We start from the raw sequence: 27,986 nt of genomic DNA, 5'->3' as shown, positions 1-27,986 counted from the left end.
GGATGTCATAGAAGCACTTCTCCATCATTGTATTGAATAGCTGACTTGAATGTATATTAAAGTGAACTGTGTCATTATTTGCTGAATAAAACGCTAACACACTGAAAGAACAGAGTGTGTATATGTGTCATATTATTGTTTTTATTCTAGAATTTTTATTCATTCACAATTCAGCTATATATTGCCAGGCTGTATGAAATCTACCTGGGCCTTAAGAATCAACAATACAGGTATCTGTGCACTGCAGGTGAACGGGCAAATTGATAGTTGCGAGAGCCAATCAGATCACGAATTGTGTCAGTTGAACGTGACGTCACGTTGAACGTGACATTTACGCGTCCTGTGATTGGATATGGATACTTAATAGTTTAAGCCATGACAGTGCGATGCAGATCAACAGTCACACCTGGAACTGTGAAAAACTTTTTTTAACGCTTTTTCCTTGCAAGCTTTTGTTCGCTAAGGATCACTTTGGTGTGTTGCGCTACACTGAATTTGCAAATTTAAATATTTTAACCAAGGCTGCAAAGAGACACCAAAGCACGTCTGGACAATTGCAAGCTACGGTGCTTTTAAAAACCTTTCGGGGACACCAGAGTGCACTCAGATCAACGAACAGGTAAGAGCCCATTTTGTACACATGTGAGAATCTCAACGGGTTTCAGTGATGTTCCTTTTATTCATTTACTTTATGTATGTTCACAATTGTCGCCATGGTGATTTTTCTGGTTATTTCTTAACTAGATTGGATGTATTTTTTATTAGCGTTGATTTCTCCCACTGCCCATAAAGGCAACACTGCGGTGCGTATATTGCGTTCGGAAAGAGGCCAGGAGGGAAGTGAATGTAGAGGAGACGGCTCTGTATGTGAGGGAAGTTGGAAAAGAATAAAAACACCCATGAAAGTCAAGACATGCCCCTCGTCGTGATTCATAACTTGGAGCCACAACACACAACTGAAGTGATGCAATGTTTAAGTGTTTTTCCAACAACTCTCCAGTTCTGGTGTTATAAAAGGTGGCATAATGATAGGGACATCCCTGAAGGCTGAAATGCATAGTATGCATATCAATAATATGCATCCTGTGCAAATGTTGATTATTTCATTTGACGCCATACCTGGGCTCCTCTCTAATGTGGACAAATTGGCTATATTTGCCAAGACATTATTTGCTGCAGAATTCAGATGTGCCACATTAGAATAATGAAAACAGTTGACGTTGGTGCTTGAATTGTAATCACAATGTCATTAAATAATAACTGTAGAAATTATGTGTAAATGTACGTGAGCGAGACGCAAGAACCGTAACTCTAAATGCCACTGCTGTTCAATTAGGACTTTTCACCACAATTTGGCACCACAATTTGATTAAAAGAAGTCATGCCGATAGCTTGTTATATTAAATTCAGAGGCCCTGCGGTGATGTACAACTCACATCTCCCCCTTGCCGCTGATCCCGTGGGAAATGAGAGAGGCAATGGGGAGATTAGTGGTGTCCATCAGAACTGAAATGTAAGCGTTAACCTGGCTGCTAGTTCTGATGATGGTCACAAAGCAGAGACCGCCACAACTGATTTGTATGACTAAGTGTGTGTGTGCGTATGTGTATGTATACCACGTACGCACGCAGGTACACATAAAGGTTTGAGCACCACTGATCATTTTTAAGATTTTCCTTTATAAATAATTGGTTGTTCAAATCAGCAATTTCAGTTAAATATATCACATAGCAGACAATATATATATACAAAAAAACATGTGTATATGTATATATAGAACTCATATATGTATGAGTTCTGTGTCCTTGCAGTACACAAAAAAAAAAAGAAAGGTGACGACATCATTATTCAGTCTTGACAAGAGGGTTGGAGAGGACACGAGGGCAGGCTTTGGGGGTTACACCATCCGTCAGGTCACATTTATCAAAATAATCCTGCACATGCAATACATGCACAATACATACACAAGTACACACGCTAGCATGCCTGCATGCACAGGCGGGAACACGCGCACATTGAAAACATACACCGTAGATGCTTTTAAGAGATTTTCTCTCAATGGATTTTTTTTCCCTCTTTCCCCAGCATGCCCCTTGCTACGTTTGTCTTTAAAGCAATATTTTGAATGTCACATGTGGACAACCATGTCTCAGAGGAGCTAGGTGTGCGTAGTGATTGACATATATCTCTTTGAGCTTATTGCTGCACCGGAGGCTTATTGAGTGAAACCTGACTTTCAGCAAAAGCAGACTTGACAAGGCTTTCAGAGTGATCGATTGACCTGGCAAAAGCATTCACCGGTGGGGTCTCAGCACTTTTATTGATCTTGATCAAAAATGTTAAATGTGAGAACCAAACCATAACAAAGTCGAACTAGACAGGTGTGCATTTGATTGAAAATACAAAATCCCTCTCCACTCTCTGAAGGTTTACAAATTCGGGAATCTTGCAGAGTATGAGAATTCTCAAGCAGAAAGAGCTAGAGGTCAACACCCAATGCACCTCCATTGGAAGTTAATCCATCACCTTGAGCTTGTTTAATTGATGACTCAGGAATTCTTCTCAATCATCAGTCAGGCTGTGATGACTGATTGTCACTCGGCAGGAAGTTGAGGTGCTTCCGGTCTTGGGCTGTCTGAATCATTAGAGACTGCGTCTCTATGCTGATTGCTAATTAGGAATTTAGAATATTAGTTGATTTACATCCAGGATGCTGGTGTTCATCACTATAATGTTTGCCACTGACTCACTTGTGTGATATAAATAATTCTCCTGTCAGAAAGGTCATTGTAATGTTTTATGGGATATGACAACCTTTAGATATTGTAAGTTTGTCAGCAAATGATACATTATCATTAAGGACATTACTCATGGCAGATCTGTATGAGAGTTTCTCATTTCTTATATGCGCTTACTATGCCCAGCCATCCTTTTTTTCGGTTCTTATTTTTTTTAACTGAAAAACAAATGTAGTACAACTTAAGACCGCTGGCCAAATATCGAATCCCGATACTGCTTAATGGAAAACAGCTCTCCTCTGTCAAAATATGTGCATAGAAATGTAATCTCATTGCAGCTCAACAACCAAAAAATCCCCAAAATATCGACTTTTTGTGAGCAGAGTGGTGGAGTTCTACAAATTGGATGCACAGCAATTGTGACATGAATATCAAATCGTCACACAGGAACACATCAAGATGTCAAGTGGCGATTTGTATTTGCAAAGATCGTCACATCAAGACTCACGCATGCATACAAATTGATGTAATTGTTGTAATCTGTGTAGCGTGATTGTCATCAATACCAAAATCATCTTGTCATCGTGAGGATCTTTTCCGTCACATCATTCCTATTGTCGCAATGAACTCACGCTTGAGTGTGTTCACAAAAGAATGTCATCTTTGCTGAGTGCTTTGTGTGTGAAATGTCAAATTATCTTCCAACAATCGAGTCTTTGTGAAAGAATGCTCCGTGATGATTGATTGGTTGCACGGTCAAAACGGTCCTTTGAGGCAAGCCGGTGCTCCAAAAATGACACTCCTGAATAGTCTTAAATCACCAGATTGTGTCGACAATCCCAAAAAGGTCTGCGTTGACAGACAGGTGGCTTTAAAGTACAACCCAGAAAAAAAAAACATGGCCTAAATCCGTGCTTTATAATCTGTTAACATCTGATGCTTCTAGGGCAGTTTCCCCCCCCCAAACGCAATAGTATGAGGAACAAAGACGGCAGATGAAGTGCAGTGGCTCGACAAGTTTGATACCCCCCCTGCCTTTATCCCCAGGACTCAACCTGACAGTTTCTTGGAATTCTAGTTATTGTGTTGATTCACCATAAGGGAAGGCCAAAACATTTTTTTATAATCTTCCTCTAGCGACTTGTAAGGATTGCACTTCGCATGGCGCCTACAGACATCCGTTTCAATTTTTCCCGGTGAAAGGATTTAACACCCAAACTTTCCTTTTTTCCGACACTTTAATTGTGGAGTAAGAAAATACAAAATTGCTTTACATTATTGATTGAATTACAATTAAACAGCACAGCTTGATGTAAAATTTGAAAATAGTTCAACGCCTTGTGAAAGTAGTGAAACACTGAGACCTGAAAAAACTCAAGTGAGATCATACTGTTCAATTAATTGTGGGACTCAAATAGCAAACAGACCTATTTCCGTCGAGCAAAGGCTCACGCTGTTAAGAAGGCCACTGATGAGCGATAAGTCATCAAAGCTGTTTGAAAAGGGCTCCTCCAAATTTTCTAATTTGGCCACTCAACTAAAAAACATTTGCACGATTTAGTGTTTGATGAGAAATAAGTTTATTCTGTGCTTTGTCCTCGCCCAATAAGACATCCCAGCAAGGAGGTTGTTGAGTCATCTTGTGGGCTGGAATAATAGGGAGTAAAATGTCAGGCCTCCTGAGTGCGGGTGCCTGAAGGTGTCAAAACGACTGCTGCAAACTTTCAACATTCCAGCTTGTGCTAAAATTTCACTTCAGCCCTGCCTTTTCTAGTCAAATATTCTGCAAGGAAGTAAGCAAGAAAACGCTCCATCCTGAATCTGTAATGGCAAAAGGTAAAAAAAAATAAAATGCAAATTTGCTGCTATGAATTACGGTGACTATTTAGGAAAACGGTGGAGCACAGAGTATATTGTGCAGGATCTTCTAATGTCGCATTCAATTATGAACTCATTAGCATCTTGGCACCGCCACTGCACATACCTGTTTAGGGATGTGACATTCAGATTGTCCCTCCAGTGGATTAATCACTTACAAGCACTTGATACTGTATTGATTTGACACACACTCTGGTCGCCTACCAAGAAACAGTCATTTGGCTCCAATTTCCGAGACATCTGTTTCAAGTAGCACTAAAGGAAAGCTGAGATCGCCTTTAGGATTTGGGTTAGGTATATTATATAAAATTTAGCAATTCATAAAATAATGTTATTGGAAATACAATATTGGGGAATGGCTTGAGTCATAATGTGAACTTTTTTTTTTTTTTCAGCCAGCTCCCTAACAACAGAAGTACGTTTCAAGTGCCCCAGAACAGTCATAAAATGTAAGTGACTGGGTACCTAAGTGGGCACAAACCAAATGACTGCACAGTGCACACTGGTGCTGAGTTCTATTATAGCCGCAAGACAGTGGACATCACTCAGATGCTGTCCTACTTTTACTTTTGGGTTAACCAACGCCACGGCAAAAATCTTTTTATCATCTACAGTCACTGGTGGAGCTAAGATATAGACTTCGGGGGCCAGATATCTCAGGAGGTCTGCAAAATAAACAAACCCCCCAAAAATTACAAACCTGCAACATTCTTCAAAAATGCTGATAAATATTCAGTGTGTGTTTTGTTTGGTTCCGGTGGAAATGGGGAAAATAATTACTGGAAGAATCAGGGAAAAACCCAGTGCCCCCACTCCCTACTTGCGGCAGTGTACTCAGTTATACTTGGAACTCAACAAAATCGAGCCTTATTATCTTTAGACAGGCCGAATGTTTGCTACAGTTCTTCGATGGTTGGGTCCGAGTGTTTTAGCAAGCCAGTGCCGGTAATATGTGTATTTCATGTGCATGTAGTTTTCCGTAGTTTTCATTCTGTACAGTCACATCATTATCCTTACCTGGCTTCTTCACCCAGGTCCATCTCCTCACCCATCCACCCCACCCCACCCCACCCCACCCCCACTCCGCTGCTCATGCCCTTGTTGTCTTCCACGTCTCGTGTGCACCACGGCCTGAATTGATGTGCCTTTGCCTCAGTTAATCACTTTCCGGTACCCACCATTATTTTAATCTGTTTGTGTGTTGTGCTATTCTCCTGCTTTTACTTTCAAGGATGTGAACTTTCTTTGTTGGAAATCAAAAGAGGTACTAATGTTATTGGACCATGCCACAAGCCCAATGTTCTTGAACCATAACGTTGTATTCAGCGCATAGCCAGAAGAACAGCATCAGGCAGATTGCTTCATTCATAGCAGGAAGAGAAACTTTAATAATAAAAGTGTTTGTCAAGCAACCTTGAACTGAATCACCTCCTGCCCTCTATCAACTCATCTGTTGCCTGGATTTCTCCTGCTGAGAGCACCACACATCAATCATCTCCTTATCGGATGATTCTACCTGTCTGTAACATCCATTCCCTCATGGACCGAGAGCAATGGTTTTCCATGGAGAGAATTTCTTTTCTCCTGATAATCATAACACCAGTCACACATACTGGAACTACCTCTAAACACCAGAGGATTATTATTATTTATTTTTTTCCGAGCTTAATATTCTTATTTTCTCATTTTATCCAGTTTGCTACTTAGCACTACGTATTATATGCTGTAGTACTACTTAACATATACGATAATATATGATTACTGCTTATTGTATTTTGGCCTTTATCCATTGTGGGTAGTTAGAAACGCTGCACGCCAAGAAGTATAATATAGAAGTGACTGATGAAGGGATGACAAATTTACATAATGCGGGCACCCCTCAGTTGCAACTACTTGAAACTGGAAAAGAGTCTTTCACATTTCTGTGGGGATATTTTCATCCACTTGTACGAAAGTGGAAAGCAGGATTGCTTTAATTCAGCAACACTAGAGGGTTTGTGAACACGAGTGACCTTATTATGATCATGCCACAGCATTTCAATCAGACGTAAGTCTGGACTTTGACGAGGCCACTCCAACCCCCCCCCCCCCTTTTTTTTTTTTTCTTTCTTTAAAGCTATTCAGAAATTGACCTTCCGGCGACTTTTGAAGAGCCTAAGTGCACTTCAGCTTCAAGTCACAAGCCAACATTGTGACCATTGGGTCCATTGCTGAGAACCAATATGGTTTTAGAGTAAACAGATCAACAGCACAGGCATTAATGGAATCAATCGAGGAAATCACCGATGCAATAGACAACAAACGACATGCAGTAGGAGTTTTCATTGACCTCAAAAAAGCTTTTGACACAATTAATCATGAAATACTATTTAATAAATTAGAAAAATATGGGATAAGGGGATTAGTATTAGACTGGATAAAAGATTATCTGCGAGAACGGCAACAATATGTAAAGTTGGGTAATCACTGCTCTGGATATTTGGACATAGCCTGTGGTGTTCCACAAGGATCAGTTTTAGGCCCTAAATTATTTATTTTGTATATAAATGACATGTGCAAAGTCTCTAAAGAACTAAAACTCGTAAATTTTGCAGATGACACAAATATCTTTTGTTCAGGTGACAACATTCAACAAGTGGAATCAGTGTTGAATGAGGAAATGAAAAAAATCAAAATGTGGTTCGATTGGAACAAATTATCATTAAATGTAAGTAAGACCAAGTTTATGGTATTTGGCAAAAAGAACAAAAAGATACGAATAGAAATAGATGGGACTGAAATTGAAAGAGTGCAGGAAAACAAATTTCTTGGGGTTATAATAGATGACAGGCTGAGTTGGAAGCCACACATCGAACACGTAAAGTCTAAAATTTCAAGAAGCATGGCAGTTATATACAAAGCAAAAGAATTACTGGATTATCATTCACTTCGTACACTTTACTGTTCTCTTGTCTTGCCCTATTTGCATTACTGTGTTGAGGTTTGGGGGAATACTTATAAAACTTCACTACAGCCACTTATCATTCTGCAGAAAAGAGCAATAAGGACTATTCATAAAGTCAACTACTTAGAACACACAAATCCACTTTTCATACAATCCAAACTATTAAAATTCACCGACATAGTATCTTATCAAACAGCAATCATTATGTATAGGGCGAAAGCAAAACAACTACCAGAAAATATCCAAAACTTATTTTGGAATCGGGACGGAGGTTATAAGTTAAGGGGGCATCACAATTTCAAAATCTTAAACATAAGAACAACCTTAAAACGTTTTTGTATCACTATAACCGGGGTCAAACTATGGAACAATCTAAGTGAGGAACTCAAGCAAAGTCCAAATATCCACCAGTTTAAAAGAATGTACAAAAATATGTTGTTTAGCGAGTACAAAGGCTAAAAGTGCCAAAGGGCTACATGCAAGTAAAAATGAAACAGAAAATAAGTGTGAAAGTGTGTCTACTTGCGTTCTGTGGTAGAATTACAGTATATGTTGAATCACTGGTTTAATGGATAAAGTGAAAAAGGGGTAGGAATCTAAAAAGCTATGCTTCCTCCTACTCCTTTTCGAGCATTCTTTATTGGTCTATTTATTTATGTATTATTATTATTATTTATTTTATTTAAAATAATTATTCTTTCTGTTTCTTGGTTTATTTTTTGTTTGTTGTATGGACTTATATATGGCACTTCAAGTGCTATCTGTTTTGCTTAATTTTCTTTTGTTTTGGATGTTCGAAATAAAGATATGAATCAGAATCAGAATCAACAGTCAAAAGCTTGGTTCCATCAATCAAAGCAACTCGTCCAGGTCCTGAAGTAGCAATACAACCCCAGACCATCGCGATACCACCATCATGTTTGTCTCTCTTTTTTTTGAAAGTAAGGTGGGGAGCTGTAACTGCTTTATTATGTTTGATTCATCGGTGGGTCAGACCCCTTATGGAGGAATGCAATTGAACGAGCAATGATTGAATCATTTTGCACGCCCCCAAGGCACGGCTTGAGTCCCCGGACGCCGGTTTGAGAACGCCTGACCGAGAGGATCCAATCAATATTAAGTCGCACTCGTTTCAAAGTTCAAGTAGCTCCAAGCTCTGGTTTCCCTCAACTCCAGATCAGCTCAAGTCAGGGAAAAGCAGTGAGATATGCGTGTCAGAATGAGATAACAAGGCCATTCCCCTCTCAATGCTTGCACTGAATTTGAGGAGCAGCTTCACATATTTCTTGACAAATTTTCACTGTCAGAGCTGGGGAAACAACAAGGAATGTCGACTGCCTAAAGGCATCTGGAAGACCCATTAAGTGCTGTTGAGTAGCAATTAGGTCACACAATTGACCTAATTAATGTGACCATTTTAAGTGGCTAATTCTCTGCAATCTGTCAGAATTCCAATTAAACATAGCGTTGAAGTCCAAACTATTGAAAGCAACCAGTGCTGCTTTGGAAAATAGTTGCCACCTCCTTGTGAGAAAGGTGCTGCTCGTGTCGAGAGCAGCAACCGTGCATCAAATCGAGTTATACCATTTTTCTTTGTTTCTTTGTTTGTTTCTTTCTTGCTTTGGAAAATTGTTGCCACCTCCTTGTGAGAAAGGTGCTGCTTGTGTCGAGAGCTGCAACCGTGCATCAAATTGAGTTATACCATTTTTCTTTCTTTCTTTCTTTCTTTCTTTCTTTCTTTCTTTCTTTCTTTCTTTCTTTCTTTCTTTCTTTCTTTCTTTCTTTCTTTCTTTCTTTCTTTCTTTCTTTCTTTCTTTCTTTCTTTCTTTCTTTCTTTCTTTCTTTCTATATTTATTTATTCATTTTTGTGGATGTGGGAAAATGTAATCATGCATAGCAATAACAATACATTTCGGCTACACTATTATTTTGTTTGTTGAAAATAGTCTAGCACAGCATAATGAGGGAATTCTGCAGCTTTTTTGAAACTTGCTAAGTTATCAAGTGTAAAAGAAAGCAAGGCTGTCTGTCTCCTTGCTTGATCCCCATTTTATGGTGGCGTTTTTCTTATAATGTCTGGTTTAAGGTGTCATTTTCAGGTTATCCCCACATGTCGCTGCGCCCACACCGATGATTATTTATTTATTGCATTGACCTTTGTCAGAGGAGAGAATATTTATTTATTTATTTATTTATTTATTTATTTATTTATTCAACCCAACAGTGCACACGTTATGATAATTTCAAATCAAGATTCAGCTCTACACCTCTGGACCGCTTGTGGTCCACCATGGACCAGTCCCCCATCTTGGGGCATATATCGACAAACAACCATTCGTACTCACTCGTAAATGAGCTGTTTTCGTGTATGTGCGTGTGTGTGTGCGCGCGTGTGTGTCTGTGTGTGTTTGGCTGTTTTCTAGTAAAGCATTTCCTCCCCACTCCTTCAATCAACCTCACCTTTTACTGTTGCCAGCTTTTAATAAACACACTCAAGTGTTCTAACAACCCTGTAAAAGTTGCAAAGACGCTCGGTTACTTGTGTCAGCATTTCTTGTAGGTGAAGACGGAAGACTCTTCCCATTAACGATGTGCAGGCATCACAAGGACAGATTTAACGCCTACAGAGAAAGTCTACAAATAGGCCATTTTTCCTCCAGCGTGGTGAAAAGCAAATTCGTCACCTTTCCAAGCACGAGACAATATCCGAAATTTAATGCAGCATGTGTGACTGTGGCCAAGATCCATAAAAACGCCGGCGAGGGTTAATGAGTGCCGCAATGCATCTGGTCTCCCGCAACATTCCCAACACGCCATCATGAAGCTGCAAATGAATCTGGAGGTGAGGCAATCGTTACATGTTGTCGCGTAGTGTGTCAACATGCCTGGTTTCAGAAAATGAGTGCTATCCCCAAGGCCGAGCGAGTGATACCTCTGGTGTTCCCAATCAAGCAGTCTGTCAATCAACCAGGCGTTTGGTCTGCCACTCAACTCCATTGGCTTTTTGTCACTTTCATTGAAATGCAGCCCAGTAACAATCTGAAGTATACAAAGTACATTCATTCAATGACATTTAAAAGGGGACATTATCATGATCAGACTTCACTAGTGTCTGTTGTTTTGGTGGATTTTTAACAGTTAAGAGGTTGAGTGCATTATTTTTTGCTTGCTCATTTCAAAAGCTGTTAGCGCTGAGTGAGACAAGTGCATGTAGGTCACAGCGTGCTAGTGTTTTCGACTCATCTCTTGAAAAAGTTTCAAATGACAGCGTGCCCGGCGCACCATCTGTATAGCGGCTGATTATGCCGAGCTACAAAACAGAAGGTTAATGTGGAAGTGGGCCACATTATTTCTTGCCGTTCCACAAATAGACTGATGTGCACTGACAGGGAGTCTTTGACTCGCTGTCCCCACTGATGATGCTTTTGTATGTGAGCCCCTCCCTCGAGTCCATTTCAAAAGACTATCATTTGAAGAATGCCCAATCAACAAATGTAGCTTTCAAATGAAATCAAAGATTTTAAAACCTCTATCTGTGTCTGATGAACATGACTGGCCTGCTTCAGCACCATCTGACCGGGGGCTCTCTCTGTAATTACTCCGGATCAACCACGATCTACACACCAAATCCCTGCAACGTGACACGAGGCCGTAATTACAATATGAATAGCTATTGAGCGCATTCTTTTGTGCTAATAGATCCTTAACTCATTATGGAAATAATATGTCGTACGTTAGCGCGAGCATTCCGTCATATAACCTCGATGATACAATACCGAGTGACGATTGTGTGCAACAGACTCTTCGTGTCCTCTGAGTTTTGTGTGAAGGGATACAGAGATGTGGCCGCACGGTTACGTGTAGTGTCCTTGCAGCATGGCCACCAGCCTGATGGGCTCATTAGCGTCAGAACTCCCACGAATCCAGTGGTGAGAGGTGACACATCAATGGATCATCTCAAACTTTAAGCGGTCGATCTGGTTTCTGAAGAAGAAAATTCTACCTGAGGGTTTGGGTAATTGACGCATGAGCATCAACTTGTCGATTTGCAAAGTTGAAAGGTCTGCCATTAAATATCGAAATAAAGAATGAATCAGCAGGAGGGGAAATCAATGACGCAAGTCCGCCATCTTTCTCTTTGTGTTTCACGTTCTTGTTATGAACAACTCTGTAAATTAATACAAGCATCAAAAGCCCCAGAGGTATTTTCTGACTCAAACTGTAGGTGGCCGAGGGAGCCATTATGGAAGTGCCACCTGCTTCAAGGCCGCTTTTAGAGTTCTTGTGTTTACTACTTTAGTGTATTGTTAATGGTCTCCTACATGGGTCTCCAGTAGCTTTTTATATTTTCTTCCACATTTTCATAATTTTTTGTTTTCCATAATGGACCTACTATATAGAGTCTTGAAAAGATGAATATTTTTTTTTTCCATATAATTGTTTCCATTTTTCATACTTTACATGCTACATACACTCGGTAGATTACTTGAGCTACGATATTGAGCTTCATATTTATTCTATCAATATTTATTCTACACTGTTGGAAACCCTGTTTGCTTTTTTTAAATATATATATTATGTCTCATTTCTATTGAAGGTGCATTTGTGGTATGAGCAAGAAAAGCACTAGTGGAGACAAGCGACCAATGAAAATACATTTTATTTGTTTGACGCAATAAAAATTGGCTGTGGAAAACATCATTGAATCGTGATCAAAGTCAACAACAAGGACAACAGGGATGTGAAAGGCAGAACTAAAACACGAGGTCAGGCTGGGATTTTAGTAAGTGGGTAGAAGGAGGAAAATGGACAGATTAACAAACAAAACAAGCCCCACTCAAAACTCTTTTATTGCACGCAGACAAGGCTGTGCCCATATGTGGTTTAACCTTGTACTAGCTAGTAAGTTCATAAATACTGACGATATCCAATCCTACTGGGGGGAACTACATCCGCTTCCCTATCTCACGCTTGTCTGCTTCCAGATCACTTCCAGCTCACACCAGGTAGCAAAATTGCCTTTTGGGTTTTTGAGAGGCGCCATAACTGTGCATGTCAGATTAACTGGTTTTTTTTTTTTTTTCCCCCTCCCTCATCTCATAGCATATTTTCAGCTGCATCTGTCAGCTTCTTTTACACACAGTAGTTGACCCAGCATCACACAGGAGCTGACCACCAACCAAAATCAAGGTTTTTGACACAACTGGATAATATGAAAACACAAACTATGGTAATTATAAATGCCGTTAGGCTGGCATAAACCTTGAGACTGGGTGGTTGTTTAATACTCTTGTTCAGCAATGTATCTAAAATAAGATCTAAAAAAAATGGAATAAAATACATCAAAAATTAATTTAGCATTACATTTTTCTTTATCACAAGATAAATCTGTATAAAAAAATAAAATGACGATAATCTAAATCTGAATGCTCCTTCAAGACAATTAGAGTTGAGTTTAAAAAGAACTCTCCATCTTAAAGTCATTTCGTACTTTTCCATTCTTATCCTGCCCTGTACACAAAACGAGCTTCATTTCATGGTTGGTAGAGGAGACCGGGACTTTGTTGATCTTGGCAAAACTCTGACTTATGTCCATGAAGGTTTTTCGTTTGGTTTCAGGTAGAATGATAAAGAGGTAGACAGCCGCCACCACGCAGAAGCCCACAAAAACCAGGAAAGCAAATGGCCCCAGCGCCTCCTACATAAAACACAAAAAGAAAGCCTAATACAAATCCGACGCATGTTTTCCTAATGGGTTTAAAATAATTCAAACTAATTAGTCATTCACAGGTTGCCACAAAGAGTCGTAAACATGCTCTAATTAAAAACGGATACAATCAACTAGCTTAATAAAGCCTGGTGATAAATACATTGAACTTTTAGACCTATCACCAATTTTGCCCTGTTTGTGAGAATTTGTGATTCAGAAAGCTCGTTTTGAGTGTTTTGGTCTGACCTTGAGCGTCGGTCGGTGTAAAGGAGGACCGAAGATAATTACTGCGGTATGCGTGTACCTGCTCTAGGTGATGACGAGACCCTAATAACCATGAGCGCAATGGAGACCAATTTCTTGTGTGAGCTGTTATATCACTCCGGCTGTTGACACAGTTTGCACCGTGTTGAGTGAATTTCATAAGAGCACTATCAACCGACATCGTGCAAAAGGCCCTGGCCCACTTTTCATTTAGCCACTGTGATGTAATGCTCATCTGCAAAGTTAGAACATACAACCAAAAAAATGTTCCCTTTCTCTCCCAGCTGTTCTGGACCCGTGAGTCATCTTCAAAGAGGACAACCTTGGCCATGTCGCGATATCCGATACAGAGAATGAACTGCGGAAGCCGACTGTCTGGGACAGCATGTCCAGGGCGGGACGGAACACGGACAAACCTGACAGGATCCAAGTGAGAAGACCTGCTGAGTCAGGACACAGTGGAGGTGAGGAGGTCCTTTTTAAAACCGCGGGACAAATCCCAACATATTTCCGCTTCTAAACGCCCATTGTGGCCAGTCAAATGATTTGCTTTCTGGGGCAGCACTTTGTCATAATCTGTGGTGGAGGTGTGTGCTGTAGACTGCAAGGGATTATATGCATGTGAGAGGGGTTTTATAGATTTACGGCGTCCCACTGGATGCCGAGTGAAGGACAGCGCCTGTGGAGCATGAAAGACTTAACCGTACACCACATGACAGGAGCATCACTGCAAATATCCGCAGTGGGCTGTTTAGGGGAGTTATGGATTATTGCGTTTCTATTACATTCTCACCCCCAGATAATTGGGAGACACTGCTGAGAAAGAAATGCAGTTATGAATCATACCTGATAGAATACAATCACTAGCCACATGCCTGACATGTGGTCAGTCTATATGTTTACGTTCAGTTCCCATGTTACCGACTCACACTTGGAACGAACACTTCTTTAATTACATGGCCTTGTGTTTTTCCATTTATGTCACTTAGGTTAGTTCTGCTCCAGGAGACGAATAAAGTCATCCAATCTCATCTCTGCATGTTAACAAGGCTGCTGGCAAATTTGCGACATTCTATTCCTGTGTTCGTAGAAGTTTAATTACACTCATGCTGTGGGGAAAGAGAGGTTGAACTCATTTGTCACTGGTGTAAATTTAACAAATATTGAATGTCCTGGTGGGTTAAATACTGCTATGGCTTTTAGCATGCTGCTTCATTACATGCCTTTTAAGTTGAATTTTATAGCCCTAACCTTGACGGCAAAATACGTTTTTCAACAATGCATGTTGATCTTAAAATATGGTTACATCATCAAAATGGGATATTTCTGATATTGTTCTATACTCACTATAGTAACGTATCATTCCCTTTAATCGGCACCTGTAAATTAAAATAATTTTTGGACTCAAGAGGTGAGGGGGTTGACTTACCTGTATAAAAGGAAACAGGAGACCCACTGCAAAGTTGGACAGCCAGTTCACAATGCCCGCAATCATGAAGGCGGCCGGCCTGTAGGATTGCTCAAACAGTTCACCGGTCAGGATAAACGGGATGCCACCTGGCAAAGAAGACAAGAAGGTCGTCAGTTATCAGTGGAGCAAACGCTATGAGATGACGTGAAAGAGAAAGTGAGTGGTTTATTCTGTTCCGGTTTGGTTACGCACCGTTGAATGCATACAAGGCAAAATGATTACACAAGAGTCTCTGACGTCTGTCTTACTGGGAATTACGGAATTGTTCTTGTGGACTTTTGCTTATAATGAGGCAGCTGCTGAGCAAATACTGCCACTCGCTGCTACGGAACCATTAGTGGCGGCCAGGCGGCCGACAATTTTAAGATATTAAACATGTTCTGTATGCTCCACAAACATCATTGGTATTTTGCTCCTGCTAAGCATGCATTGTATATAATATGTAATATGTCTTGTCACCGTGGGATAGTAGGAAACGAAATTTCCATCTCTTTGTGTGTCTTGACGTGAAGAAATTGACATTGACTTTGATTGTCACTCAGCAAATTGCAGCAAGCTATGTTGAGCTATTCAGCCCAAATGAAAAAATATCTCAGTTTTACATAAAACATCTTAACTTTTACCATTCTGATATTCTGTTTTGTTTGGTTTTAAGACAAAATACAGCGCATTCCATTCAATCTGGGTTACCATGGCAACAGACCACACACAATATATATTACCATGGTAACATCTGAAAATACGTGTCCCACAAAATACTTCCAACCATGCGTTCAAAATTAAAAGGGGTTCATTCCATTTGCAAAAGTACTAATGGAGTTTCATTTAAATGTGCTCCCAGTTACTTTCTAACATTGTTAAAAGACTTTTAATTATTTAATTTTTTCTTTTGAACGATCCGTTTCTTACAGCCCACATTGTGAGTCATGAACAAATTTTCATTTCTTTCATTATGATATGCTGGAGCCAAAACTTTTTTTTTTGGCACATAATTTTAACAATAATTGAATAATTGAAAAAATTGCCTTGAAGACAAAGATCACAATGACAAAAAAGGAAGCCACGATAATGATAACAAAAATAATCATCATCATTATCGTCATGCCTTTTATTTGAAAGTAGCTTTCAGACCACACAAGGGAAATGAAAATAAACAGCCAAACCAAGGTAAAAATTGAGAAGAAGACATGATGCAAAAAAACAAAGTTGGCTTTAAGAGAGATTATTGCATAAATTTGTGGTAAGTTCCAGAGGTGAGCTAACACATTTTAAAAGAAACTACTTGTGGAAAACTCTTTAAATTAGACATATATTGGCAAACAAACATATGGCCTAAAAATAAAATAAAAAAATCGGTAAAGATGTTTCCCCCGTCAGGAATGTAATGAATGTGCGAACTTGAGGAATTTTTATCTGAAGCGAGCACCCCTGCTGCAAAAACAAGCCGCTAACACGAGCCAACCGCCTTCGCCAGCGGTGCTTGACTATGACAGATGGTTTGGCACATGTTTCCCATTTTTCAACAGTGTATTGTGTAATCATATGAACAAAGCATAACACACATCAAATGGCACTTGTTAACTCCAATCTCACTGGGCATGATGTATTTAATCAAAAAAAGCAGTGTTGATAAGTAACACAGAAACTATATCATGACCATAAATTGTGTCTTATCTGCATTCTGTTTTATCCATTTATCTTGAAATACGTTGCGGCTTGAAGAAAATAACAGTGGCGAGAATGTTTCTTATAAGAAATGAGAAAAATTGTGTTTTTTTGATAAAATGCAGTCTATCCACTATCCTGTTTTGCTCAAGTTCACTTGTAGGCTAAATCCTATTCCAGCAGACTTACAATGAACGGCCATGAACACCGTGGCCAATCAGCTGTCAATCACGAAAGGCTTTTGCCAAATTGTTCCTATTAAGGTAGAAGCAGAGAATTTGTGTTTATACACCCTTGCACTTGTAGAGATCCCCTAAGGTGACAACTCCAAGCATGCTTATAAAGTCTGCGGTTGAATTGGAGGTGGCAAGTCGAGAAAACAGTTGATAGCTTAAAAAAAGAAGGGAAAAAGAAAATCTAATAGCTCTCATTTGGGATGACTAAGCAGGTTCATGCTGCAGGCAATATGATATGCATGAGCCAAATTCTCCACCCTGCATCATTTGTGGACACTCAAGTGGGATGCGGAAAAGGAAGGTCGAAGACACTGCCAGGATTTTTTTTCTTCCAAAAGAACATCAAACGTACTGAATTCTCAAGTCTGGTAACTAACGCTTTCTTCAAATTTCTGACAACATCGACATTGGGTCTCAAGGTACAAAGTTCAAAGTATTGCCTTGAAAGGACATGACAGCCCTGATGAGGCAAAAATATGACATGGCAGTCAGTAGAAACAATAAATGTGGTTGGATAACCTGCAGATGGTGTTATGGCGGGTTGAATATAAAGAACAGCCTTGAAGCTCCAGGTAGCCAGTTGTGTTAAATATGCCCCATTAAAATCCTGCCGACAACAGGCCCAAGGATGTTTCGGTCAGTATTGTGTGTTCTGGAAAGCACAGCGCCTCAGGTCACTCAAGGGTTGGAATTCAAATGGCTCCTTGAAGGTGACCTTCACTATAAATGTCTGTTAATTCTCAGAGTGAGCGAGTATGGGCACAAGAGAAAATAGCAATTAATGTCTTGTGAGAGCCTGATCACATCAATTGTTTGAAAACAAACCTGGCAGATGAATTGTAAAATACATTTTATTGAATAATTGTTGTCTATTACCACTGTATGCCTTGTGAGGACACACACAATTTCTACAATCCTTTTAATTAAGTCTCGCAACAGTTGCAACCACAAAGCATTAAGTGTCACCTTGGCTGTGGTTCATTCCACAGAATTGCCATTACCATTTCTATCAATTGATATTTCCCCAATGTGATCTCTAAGGTGACTAAAACAAAAGTTGTTTTGAAATTTTGCACGTTCAAGCAACAAATAGATTCAACTGTAATATTAAAAAGGGGTTCTTAAGAAAATACAATTGTATGATAATTGAAAACTGTTGACCCCGTATATTCGTGATTACTGGCCCATTATCGTCATTGTCATTTAAATTCCTAATTTACTAAGTTTACCGGTCTCTAACGCCCAAGGGCTCCATTGGATTTATAAATCATGGAAGCTACCAACAGATAATGAATAATCCTAACCAAATTATTCCCTCTGTTCAGATGGGAAGAGCTTTTCTGTTGTCTTTTTTTTATTTTTTATTTTTTTAACGCCACTTCCACCGCTGTTAGAGCCATTATGACATCTGGGATTACTTCACTACACTGATTTATCTTCATCTCTTTAAAAACAGTCACTGATGCAAGAATTTCATGAATATTATTTTTTGATTCACTTATAACGGATATTTATGATCTAGAGATTGTGACTGTTATGTTTGCCACAGCTTGAATAATAATAATGATAATAATAAGAATCCCCAACCACTAGAGTGTGTGTGTGTGTGGGGGGGGCTCAGGCGGTACGCCTTGAACTGGTCCTAGCCAAACTCATCCCACGGACATCATGGCTTTTCCATTTCTGTTTGATTGTAGAGAATATGCTCAGACATTTGTGTCGTGAATTGATGTGCGAGTCAGCCAAGTGATCATTTTGAATTCCATTATCCACTTTTGGCAGAGTTGCTGTCATGTTGAAGGCCGTTCGTTTTTGTAAATCTCACCGCGGATGGAAGGAGCTGGAATTATTTAAAAACGGTCTCCTCGCCCATTCCAGATGGATGGGCCGTCAATAACGTGTGCGTCGGATAGCTCCTGTGATTTTGTGTTGATTTTCATGGACCTACAGTGGGTTTGCTTGCTTTCTTTTTCTCTTTTAATTGGTGCTGGCCAAATTGTTGCTTCAGGATGTCTAATTTCATGGTCTTAAAATTAGTCAGTTAGGCAGTTTGTAGATGATCACCCGAGGGAATGTGTGAATGTGACCTTTGTTTGAGATAATGATGGAACTTTTTTCATCCCACAGCGGGGAAATAAATTTACTTGTCACAGCAGCGCATATGAGAAATTTGCCAAAATTTCAAAAACGGATCAATAACAGACAAGGCCAAAGACAAGTGCCGCTAGCAGAGATGAAACACAATTCTATCAGGTGCCACGCATGTTGTAGAGTCTGACAGCAGAGGGAAAGAAGGACCTGCGGAATCGTTCCTTCCTACAACATGGGTGTAAAGGTCTGCTGCTCAGGGACCGCACAATGTCATGGAGGGGGTGTTGTCCATGATGGATTTCAGCTTAACGTCCTCCTCTCACCCACAACCTCAATGGAGTCCAGGGGATAACCCAGGACTGAACTCGCTCTCCTTGACCATCTTATTCAGTCTCCCCCTGTCCCGGTCCGTATTGCCCCCACCCCAGCCGACCACAGCGTAGAGGATGGCTGAGGCCCTGAGGAGAGCCTTGCACACACCTAAGAACCTCAGTCTCCTCAGCAGGTGGAGGTGACTCTGACTATTCACGGTCGCCTGTTTAATCCATATCGAAAATCTAATTTCCCAGGTTGATTCCATGGTTTTTATTAATGCATGATAAAATACTGGTACCACATCTCAGCAGTGAGGATTAATGTCAAACCAGCTGCACATGGAGAGCAGCAAGGAATACTAAATTTGGATTAAAAAAAAAAAAAAAAAACGGTTTGAGTGAAATGAACGATCCTTTCCATCATGTCTTAGTGTTATTATGGACGAATATTATCGCGATAGAAAGACTTCACAGCAATTGTGGCTCACAATTGGAATTGACCTTTGAGTGAATAGTAATATCATAAGCAGTAGACGGCTGGCTTTCCAGTATGCTATAAATCTCTGCTGTGAAGATGATAGAAGATTTTCTCTGCTCCCACAAACGGCAATGTATGACATCCTTACCGTGTCAAGTGGAGCTGAGCTTAGTGCAAGTGTGTTCGTGCTTCCAAAAGGTTTGTGCTTCCAAAAAATGCTCATTGCATTTTATTTATTCTAAACCACACATGCTGAGCAGCCAATAACTGGGCAAATTGTTGTACAATCTGCTCATTTGTTTACATCAAAATGCTCAAAAGTAATGAGGCAAGATTAGAAAAAAAAAGTATTACCTGGCCCAGAGCAGAAGGATGCAATCACTGCCAGTAAGCAGCCGTAACTAAGGTAAGGCATCCATGACACGCGGTCCTAGGAAGATAAAGGGAAGGTTGTGCCATGGTGAGCATTAATTTGGCAAAATAAAAATCCTTTTGCACATGTGGCATACGTACTTGGCATCAATGTAAAAAAAAAGAAAAAAAGAAAAATACACACATGCCTAATTTTGTTCAACCGTCAATCCATATTTTTTGTTCTTTCTTCGTAATGTTGCCGTATTACAAACACAATACTGGGACAAGACTAGATGGGGGAGGAGATCAATCCAAAAACAATCTTACTTGAAAATTCAAGAACACTGTGAGTAGACTGAAGAACACTGCCATGGCGCAGAATCCAAATATGAGCAGAGGTTTTCGCCCAATTCGTTCTATCACTAAACCCTGCAAACAGGACAAAGACAGCTTTCAAGTTATCCGGCAAAGTCATTTCCTATGCTCTTAGAATTTAAAAAGTGAACCCTACTACATTTATAATTCTGTGTGTTTAAAAGCCAGAATAAATATTTAAAATTTAAGATGTTTGCGCCCTGCCATTCCATACGTCTTATCATGGTCAAGCTAGTCTTTTTGTTCTCTCCTAGATAATGTGGAAAAAAATAATGCCGTTGTAACTTCACTACCGACTGAAACAACAACACATTGAACAAAGTAGTTCAATGTTTTTAATTGTTGAAAACAATGACAGCAAGCATCACTCCTCGCATGGTGCTGTCAATCATTCTTGAGAAAGAATCCCAAGAGATTCTAGTTGGATGCGCTTGACGTGAGATGGAGGCTGCATCTGTACGAAGCTGCCTAAAGTAGCTGTCGATTGCACGTGGAGGGGGCATTCTGGTATTCAGGATTCTGGTCTAACCTTACTGCTCGGAAGCTGGAGAAAAAGGTCATCGCTGTTTGTACAATATTGGACATATCCCACCAGCTCAGCAGAGACGAGGTGGAAAGCGAAAATGCGCGTGTGTGTTGGGGCAACCTTCCACATTACAATTCATTGTGCGAGTGTGTCTGTGTGTCCCATTTGCCCTGAAGACAGAGGACATTTCTCTACCAGACACTTGTGCAGCCACACACACACACGCATAAAAAAATATCATCAGCAGAGCTGCAGCCCATTAAAAACCTTAAGGGTGTAATTCCATCCGCCTGTGTGACTTAGTTTGAAAGAGGATAGAACCTAAAAGATTGTGTATGGTGCATGGGCAGAAAACGTGCTTTGTTCTCAAAGGGAGGCCAAAATCGTCCATCTGAATCATTCCGAAAAAAGTCAGTTACCCGAGTGAGAAAAAGACATAATTGCATTCTACAATGTTCAATTATTTTTCTAACTATTGTCCGTGCAATTAGAAACACTCCGAGTCCACAAGTTTTCTTGTTGGTTATGAAATTAAAGGATTTTTTTTTTTTTTTTACTTCCACAATAGATGAGAACAAAACGTACACCCCGGATAATATAACACTGATTGAAATGGGCGTTCTCACAGAGCATGTCTCATCTGCACTTCTTGGCAGAGGCAACAGAGGTCAAAGCTGTGACTTTAGCGCTCATGGTTGACAGGACTAAAACGTCTCGTCATTATTCATCACATCAAGAAGTAGACGAGCCATTAAAGACAAGTAGCCACAGCTTGAGGCGCCACTGGCCCTTCATATGCCGTCGCTTCAGCACCATCCCCAGATAAACCCTTGGGAGAGGCGTTGAGTGCGAAAATGTACTTTGTTTGGCTTTCACAGTCACACTGGTGACAATGAAACACAAAGACGTGAAGAGGACATGCAAAAAATGCGGCCACAGATTTTACCTGAACTTTTATGGTTGTAGAGCTGCACCGATTAGTTTCATATGCGCATTCACCGAACCCCTCTTTAGCGAAAAAAAATAAAATAAAAATTCAAGACATAGATGTTTTTTTACTGGTGCACAAAATGAGCCGTGCATGATCATCACCTTGGTCAAAGAACAAAACCAATGCATGAATTCAACAAATTAAATACCTGCAAATCAGTGTGCCTTTGCGAGACCAGTTCAGATATACACAAATAAATCAGGTGTATTCTGACCTCCGCAGTGGACCGACTCACTAAAGTTTGATCGAACCCAGGTTGAAAACCATTGATGTAGATTATTGGAGAAATTGTTCGAAAACTATAAACGTCTCCATGCACTCTTCACTGTGTATAATAAAACACCTTTAAGGCAATTACAGCCACTCCATCATGATTTCTAGAGACAAACTTGCTATTGCATGTTTTTTTCTTATTTTAAAGGGTTCATGTGGGGATATTAAAGTAGCTCATGAGCTCTAACCACAAATGCAATAGAAAAACAACAACAAATAGGCTGTAAAATGAACCTGCTATTGTGTGCTACCACAGAGGATCACTAAATTATTCAGCATCATAGTGAGACAGACACCTTTACCCACCATTAAACCTGTCATGATTGACATTTAGTACAGTACTAAAATGTTTACAAATGTGAGGGCCTGTAAGAATAGAAAACCAGGTTCAATGCGGTTTAAGTCAAGGGAACCAACAAACACAACCTCGGGTATTTTGGAATGATTTAAAGAGGCAATACTCACAGAGATGATTGCGGAAAAAGTCTCTATTCCTCCTGTGCTGAGGGTTATGTATGGAATAATATTTGAAGCAAAGCCTGCTTCTTGAAGGATCCCATTGGTGTAGTACCAGATCTGTAAAAAAGTTTTATCCCTCAGTCTTGCTTTGACATGGACAGCAAAAGATGCAAATTAAGATAATGGTTCACAAGTTGCTGTCTGTTTAACCATAAAAAATATAAAAAGTATCAAACAAATATGAGCTGTTTTCTTTCTTCATAAAAGAGGAACCCGGGAAATCCTTGACAGGACGGCGGCGCATATACTTTTTGTTCTACTGAAATAGGTGCAAACATCATTTTAAATTCCACTAATTGCAATCATCCGATCGCTTGAAAAGCAGATAATAAATAATCAAATCAATTCAACAGCCTTTCAGCTACTATACCTAGGTGCTAATTAGCAGATCAGACATTTTGAACACATAACCTAAAAAAAAAAAAAATATGTCAACATGGAACATACTGTTATTAAATTTGAATGACAAAGTGAAAGGTGCATCTTACAGCATTGAGGCCACAGAGCTGATAGCTGGCCATGGTGACTATGACGGTAATGAGTTGCCAGCGAACCGCCCGTGTTTTCAGAAGCTGTAACATAGAGACCGTGTGGAGACTTTCCTGAGCTCGTGCCTCAGCTTGGACCTCTTCCAATTCCAAAGAAACATCATTTTTTCCAAGAAATTTCTGAAAAGCTGATTAAAACACATGCACACAAATAGCATTAGAATAGTTCAAAACAATAATAATAATTAAAACCATCATATTGAAAAGGTGAATTGCATGCTCACATCTTTTAATTAAATGCAATTAATAACTCATTCATCTTTGGTGTTTTTTTTCCAGCTTATTACAAATAAGATAGATAACAGAAGTGTTTGAATGTTTGAAATGTTTGTGTCTGAAATATATTGCCTTGCCTTTTTGCACCTTTGTTTGGAACTTGTCAAGGGAAATACTAGAGGGAATTTCTTGGCATGAACACGTTTTCTTCACTTTAATACGCAGTCGTGAAGTTAAAACCCGGCAGTGACAGGACCTCAGGGTGTGTGCAGATTGAGGGCACAACCTAGTTTGGGAAACGCTTCAAACAAAAGTTTATCTCTCATTGGAAATTTGCTCAAGCAATGCCAGCGCCAATGCTGCGGCCATGGAGCAACTTTTGTGTGTCTCAGAAAATGTTTATGATGTCAAAGCAATTCAGAGATATTCAGCATCAACATTGTCCTTTTAAAATTCTTTCAATATCAGCCTGGCCTATACAAATCAATGAAGGGAAGATTATTCCCAGAACCTCAGCGGTAATAACAAAGAACAATGTAATAATGGCAAGATGGTGACATAATAAAAGGACATTGTAGGAAGGGGTAATATGCACGAATTGTGACAAAGCAATACGCTTTAAATCAGGTCGACAAAATAATGACATTATGTTCTTATATGTGATTATCATGGTCAATGTAAATGTAGCCAGAGCCGCTCGAGATGTGACCTACTTTAGGAAATTTGGGGCATGTCTTTGCAGTGGCCAATTTCTTTACAATACTTTGAGACGAGCAAAGAAAGAAATGTAATGCAATGATAAGATTCTTGTATTATATACAATTGTCTGTAGTTTAGCCAAGTAAGGCCGGAAGCTTTAATGATGTCAAGCGCATGGCGTGAACTTGTCCGTGAAATGGACTTTAAAAATAAATGTGGCAGCCTACCAAAGTGCACGAAGAGCAAACAAATGTTCACAATCACATGCAGTGTCTCCATGTTGTGGGAAAATTGAAAATCCATACAAGCATAAGGGAAGGCAAAGTGATTCAAACCCCAAACTTCAAAACTATGACGCGGATGTATTATTCACTTGAAGAAGAATGTAGGAATAAATTCAAACCTTTTTGCAGTGCAGGCAAAACACTTCAGGCAATTATCCATAATGTCAATGAGCTCCATTAAATAGAACAAAATATATAACAGTCTCCTTGACCTTTTATAACTATCTATTCACACATAAATATAAAGTCAGACAGGTTGAATTATTGAGCAAAAATGATTTTAAATGTAGCTGTGTCAAGGTATTTATGAAATCTATTGAACAACAGTCAACGCTTTACCACGCTAATTTGTGACTTTATGCCAGTGATATGGAGGCCATGTTTTTATGTCTTTACAATATGTTGTACCACATATAATACAGTGGAATTATTTCATTTAAAAAATGTGTATAAAGCTCAACATTATTTTTTACTTTGTGACTGGTATGATTAAAAATATAATGACATCTGCGTGCAGGGTTGTGAAAGACCAAAGTCACTATTCATATTCATTACTAGTGTCAAGGTTTACCACTGCAAGCTTCTGCACCACTTGGGTACAAATGTGAATATCTTTGTTTCTTTTTGTGTTTTTGTTGTTTTCAGAAAAACATATGATCAATATTCTATACTGCATTCTCCAGCTTTGAGATAGCTCAAGGAGGAAAAAGCGAGTATCATAACGCAGCACGCAACTGAGAGTGCTTTCATTCTTGTGTGTTAGTTACCTCTCTCGGCTGCAGCCTCATCCCTCCTCTCAATCAGCAGGTAACGAGGACTTTCTGGGAGGAAAGGCAAAATGCAGAGCTGCAGCACTGCGGGCAACGCCAGGAAGAAAAATAAGTAGTTCCACCTCGATTCCTGCAGTCACATATCACCAAGCGATAATAGAATCAATGGTATCAAATTCAGTGATGTATGCTCAAGTGTGTTTGAATTATACTTCCTGACTATTGCGAGCAACAGTTGTTGTGAAAACATAACTGTCTGTGTGTGTGTGTGCATGCATCAAAGTAACTGTCACAGTTTTTTTTTTCCCATCTCTGTGTGCTAAATGAAACACAAAATCAGTTAGTGATAAGGCCACGATAATAAATTCCAAGAATACGACTTTTATTTGTTATTGTATGCAGTGGAAGTAGCGGCAAAGATGAATAGACAAACAAAGACAGATTTATGAGAATAATAGAGGCAATTTACATTGTCTCAGCGCGGCATGGCCCACAATCTTTGAAATGTGCCTTAGAAGCTACATATTCATCATTCATCGGCCGCTAAATTTATAATAGCGAATATGACGCATCATATTTTCAAGGGACCATACAAATAATGTATATTTCAACAATGCGCAGGTTGTTACCCAAAGAAAATTTCCCTCAGTCTTCAATCCATCCATCTTCTATATTCAATTCATCAGTCTTCTATTAGACACTTATCTTACCTAGTATCATCACTGAATAGATGAATTAGACAATTTAGAGTCTTGCATGTTTTTGGAATGAGGGAGGAATTTGAGCCCTCCTCAGTAAATAGCTTCCTCAATATATTTGAATTCATGCAAAAGACGCCCTTTGTGTAAACTGCATTCATCCATTTCCACAAGACAATATCGTGCACAGGGATATTTCGCACCTATGTATTTGGAACCTATACTATATCGGTCAAGCTTCTATAGCCTTGGAAGAGAGACAATCCTGGAGCCGTGCTTGCGGCACTCCTGGCCAATTTTCCTGGTAACCCACTTGGTGATTCCTCTCACACAAATGTGTCGTGATCAGGGGTCTCAATTAAGCTAGACATTGCAATACTCATTGATAATACATCAATCCAGCAATAAAGCATATTTAATGATTGGCTTTTTTATTTATTTTTACTTAATGTCTCATAATAACAGTGGGATCACAGTAATAACGGTAAATGCTGCAGTAAAGTTACAGTAAAAGGACTGTAATTGGTATAGCAAGGCACTGCAGGCGTTTTTTTTTTTTTTGCAGCAACAGGCTGCGACTGCCATTAAATGCACCACGGGAAAATGAGAGAGACAGTCAGATAGAAATAGAGACAATCAAGGAACATAGCTCCTATTGTTATTAATGTTCAACCTGGATAATTTACTCTTCACCTAAGCGATTACTCCTGCTCCCTTTTGACAAGTCTTTAGGTAGTGGAAGCTCAGCACCCCAATAATAACTTTGGTGTTTGGACTATTATTTATTCGGGTTTTAATGTGCATTGCGATTGTTCATTGCAAGCTGAAAAGGCCCTGGACACTAGCATGTTAATCGAATGGAAAATATAGTGTGATTTTTCAACAAAATAAAATGGTCTGTGTCCTCCTGCATTTTTAAAAAATATTGTGGAAATATTTCATATTTTATAAAGACATGTTTTTATGGTGATAGTAATTTGTCACCATGCTGTGACATAAGCTGACGGAAGGGCGAACTTAATTTAATATTGTGCTCTGTGAGGTTATTGTTGTTTTTTTTCCACTCTTTGAGTCATCACATGCTACAAGGCTGAGATGGAAGGATGCATTGCCATGCTGTGATTGAATGCAGGTAGAGAGAAAAAAAAAAAAAAAAGGTTTTCACTTATGGCCTTTGCAGACAATAAAAAGCAAAAGTGAAAATCCGTACAATGGCAGCATTCCACAAATATATACTGGAGACAAAATTAGTTTGTGAAGTAGGTAAGCTCTAATGGAAAGGTCAGAAAGACCAAACAGTTTAGTTCTGCATTTATAGGTCAGTCTTCATTGCTTTGCCGAACCAAAAAGAAAAAAGGTACTCCGATAAGAAAAGAACAACCCGGTTGAAAATCATCAGTCGCTGATCGTTGATTGAAAATCTTTAATTCAACAGCAAGCTGTGAGATGTAATTGTCTGTCACTTACTTATAGTCGTTTACAGTTTAATGCATGATGGATTACGCTGTGCACTGCAGTAATTATCTGATACATGCTAGCATAAACAACCAATTTATTATTTTTTTTACATCTTTGAGTTGTATTGATACTCATTAGGTCACATCACTTTTTGTCCTTCATTTATACTTTCAAAGGATTTGTACGGTTCACCTACCAGAATCAAGAAACAAATCGACAAGTCTATTAGCTCAACATTCCTCTCATTTGAATGTATTTATTTAATTATTTTAGTTTATTATAGTAATTACCAAGCCTGAGGAAAAAAAATAAATGCCGACTTGCAGTGGTCATCAGTGCCGTGCTCAAGGACACCTTGACAGTGCTCAAAAAGCAGACAAGCTTCCCTGCAGCAACAAAGTGAAATTTATGGGAGTACTCTGACCCTCTGATCTGAAGTGAAGCCCACTGAGACAGAATCTCTGCCACCCGACAATCAATACCAAT

The 27,986-nt window shown here is 39.4% G+C and overlaps 1 protein-coding gene and 1 long non-coding RNA gene across 7 annotated transcripts in view; one reads left to right on the top strand and one right to left on the bottom strand.

The window, feature by feature from the left end:
* Positions 1 to 27,986, bottom strand: part of slc2a9l2 (solute carrier family 2 member 9, like 2) — a 38,653-nt gene that overhangs the window by 1,362 nt on the left and 9,305 nt on the right. For 3 of the 5 annotated variants that reach the window (XM_085923374.1, XM_085923373.1, XM_085923372.1), the window contains 7 exons: positions 25,342 to 25,474; positions 23,316 to 23,503; positions 22,774 to 22,884; positions 20,471 to 20,572; positions 20,144 to 20,219; positions 14,964 to 15,091; positions 12,202 to 13,258 (listed from right to left, as the gene is read on the bottom strand). In XM_085923374.1, the coding sequence (XP_085779500.1) occupies positions 13,016 to 13,258; positions 14,964 to 15,091; positions 20,144 to 20,219; positions 20,471 to 20,572; positions 22,774 to 22,884; positions 23,316 to 23,503; positions 25,342 to 25,474 (981 nt within the window). In that variant the 3' untranslated portion in view covers positions 12,202 to 13,015. Of the gene's footprint in view, positions 1 to 12,201; positions 13,283 to 14,963; positions 15,092 to 20,143; positions 20,220 to 20,470; positions 20,573 to 22,773; positions 22,885 to 23,315; positions 23,504 to 25,341; positions 25,475 to 27,986 lie in introns of those variants that run through there. The other 2 variants (XM_085923376.1, XM_085923375.1) reach the window with 2 other exon arrangements.
* LOC147049019 (uncharacterized) lies at positions 397 to 26,000 on the top strand. Of its 2 annotated transcripts, none has more exons than XR_015067534.1 (3): positions 397 to 619; positions 13,819 to 13,998; positions 25,382 to 26,000. It is a non-coding gene; the product is annotated as an uncharacterized LOC147049019 (long non-coding RNA). The 2 variants fall into 2 exon arrangements; XR_015067533.1 differs by having other exon boundaries at positions 25,379 to 26,000.

This window comes from Syngnathus leptorhynchus, chromosome 11 (assembly GCF_054491065.1).
Source record: "Syngnathus leptorhynchus isolate UIUO chromosome 11, UIUO_Slep, whole genome shotgun sequence".
NCBI lineage: Eukaryota > Metazoa > Chordata > Actinopteri > Syngnathiformes > Syngnathidae > Syngnathus > Syngnathus leptorhynchus.
The sequence above is the reverse complement of the archived record's forward strand: the minus strand, read 5'-3'. Positions and strand labels throughout refer to the sequence as shown.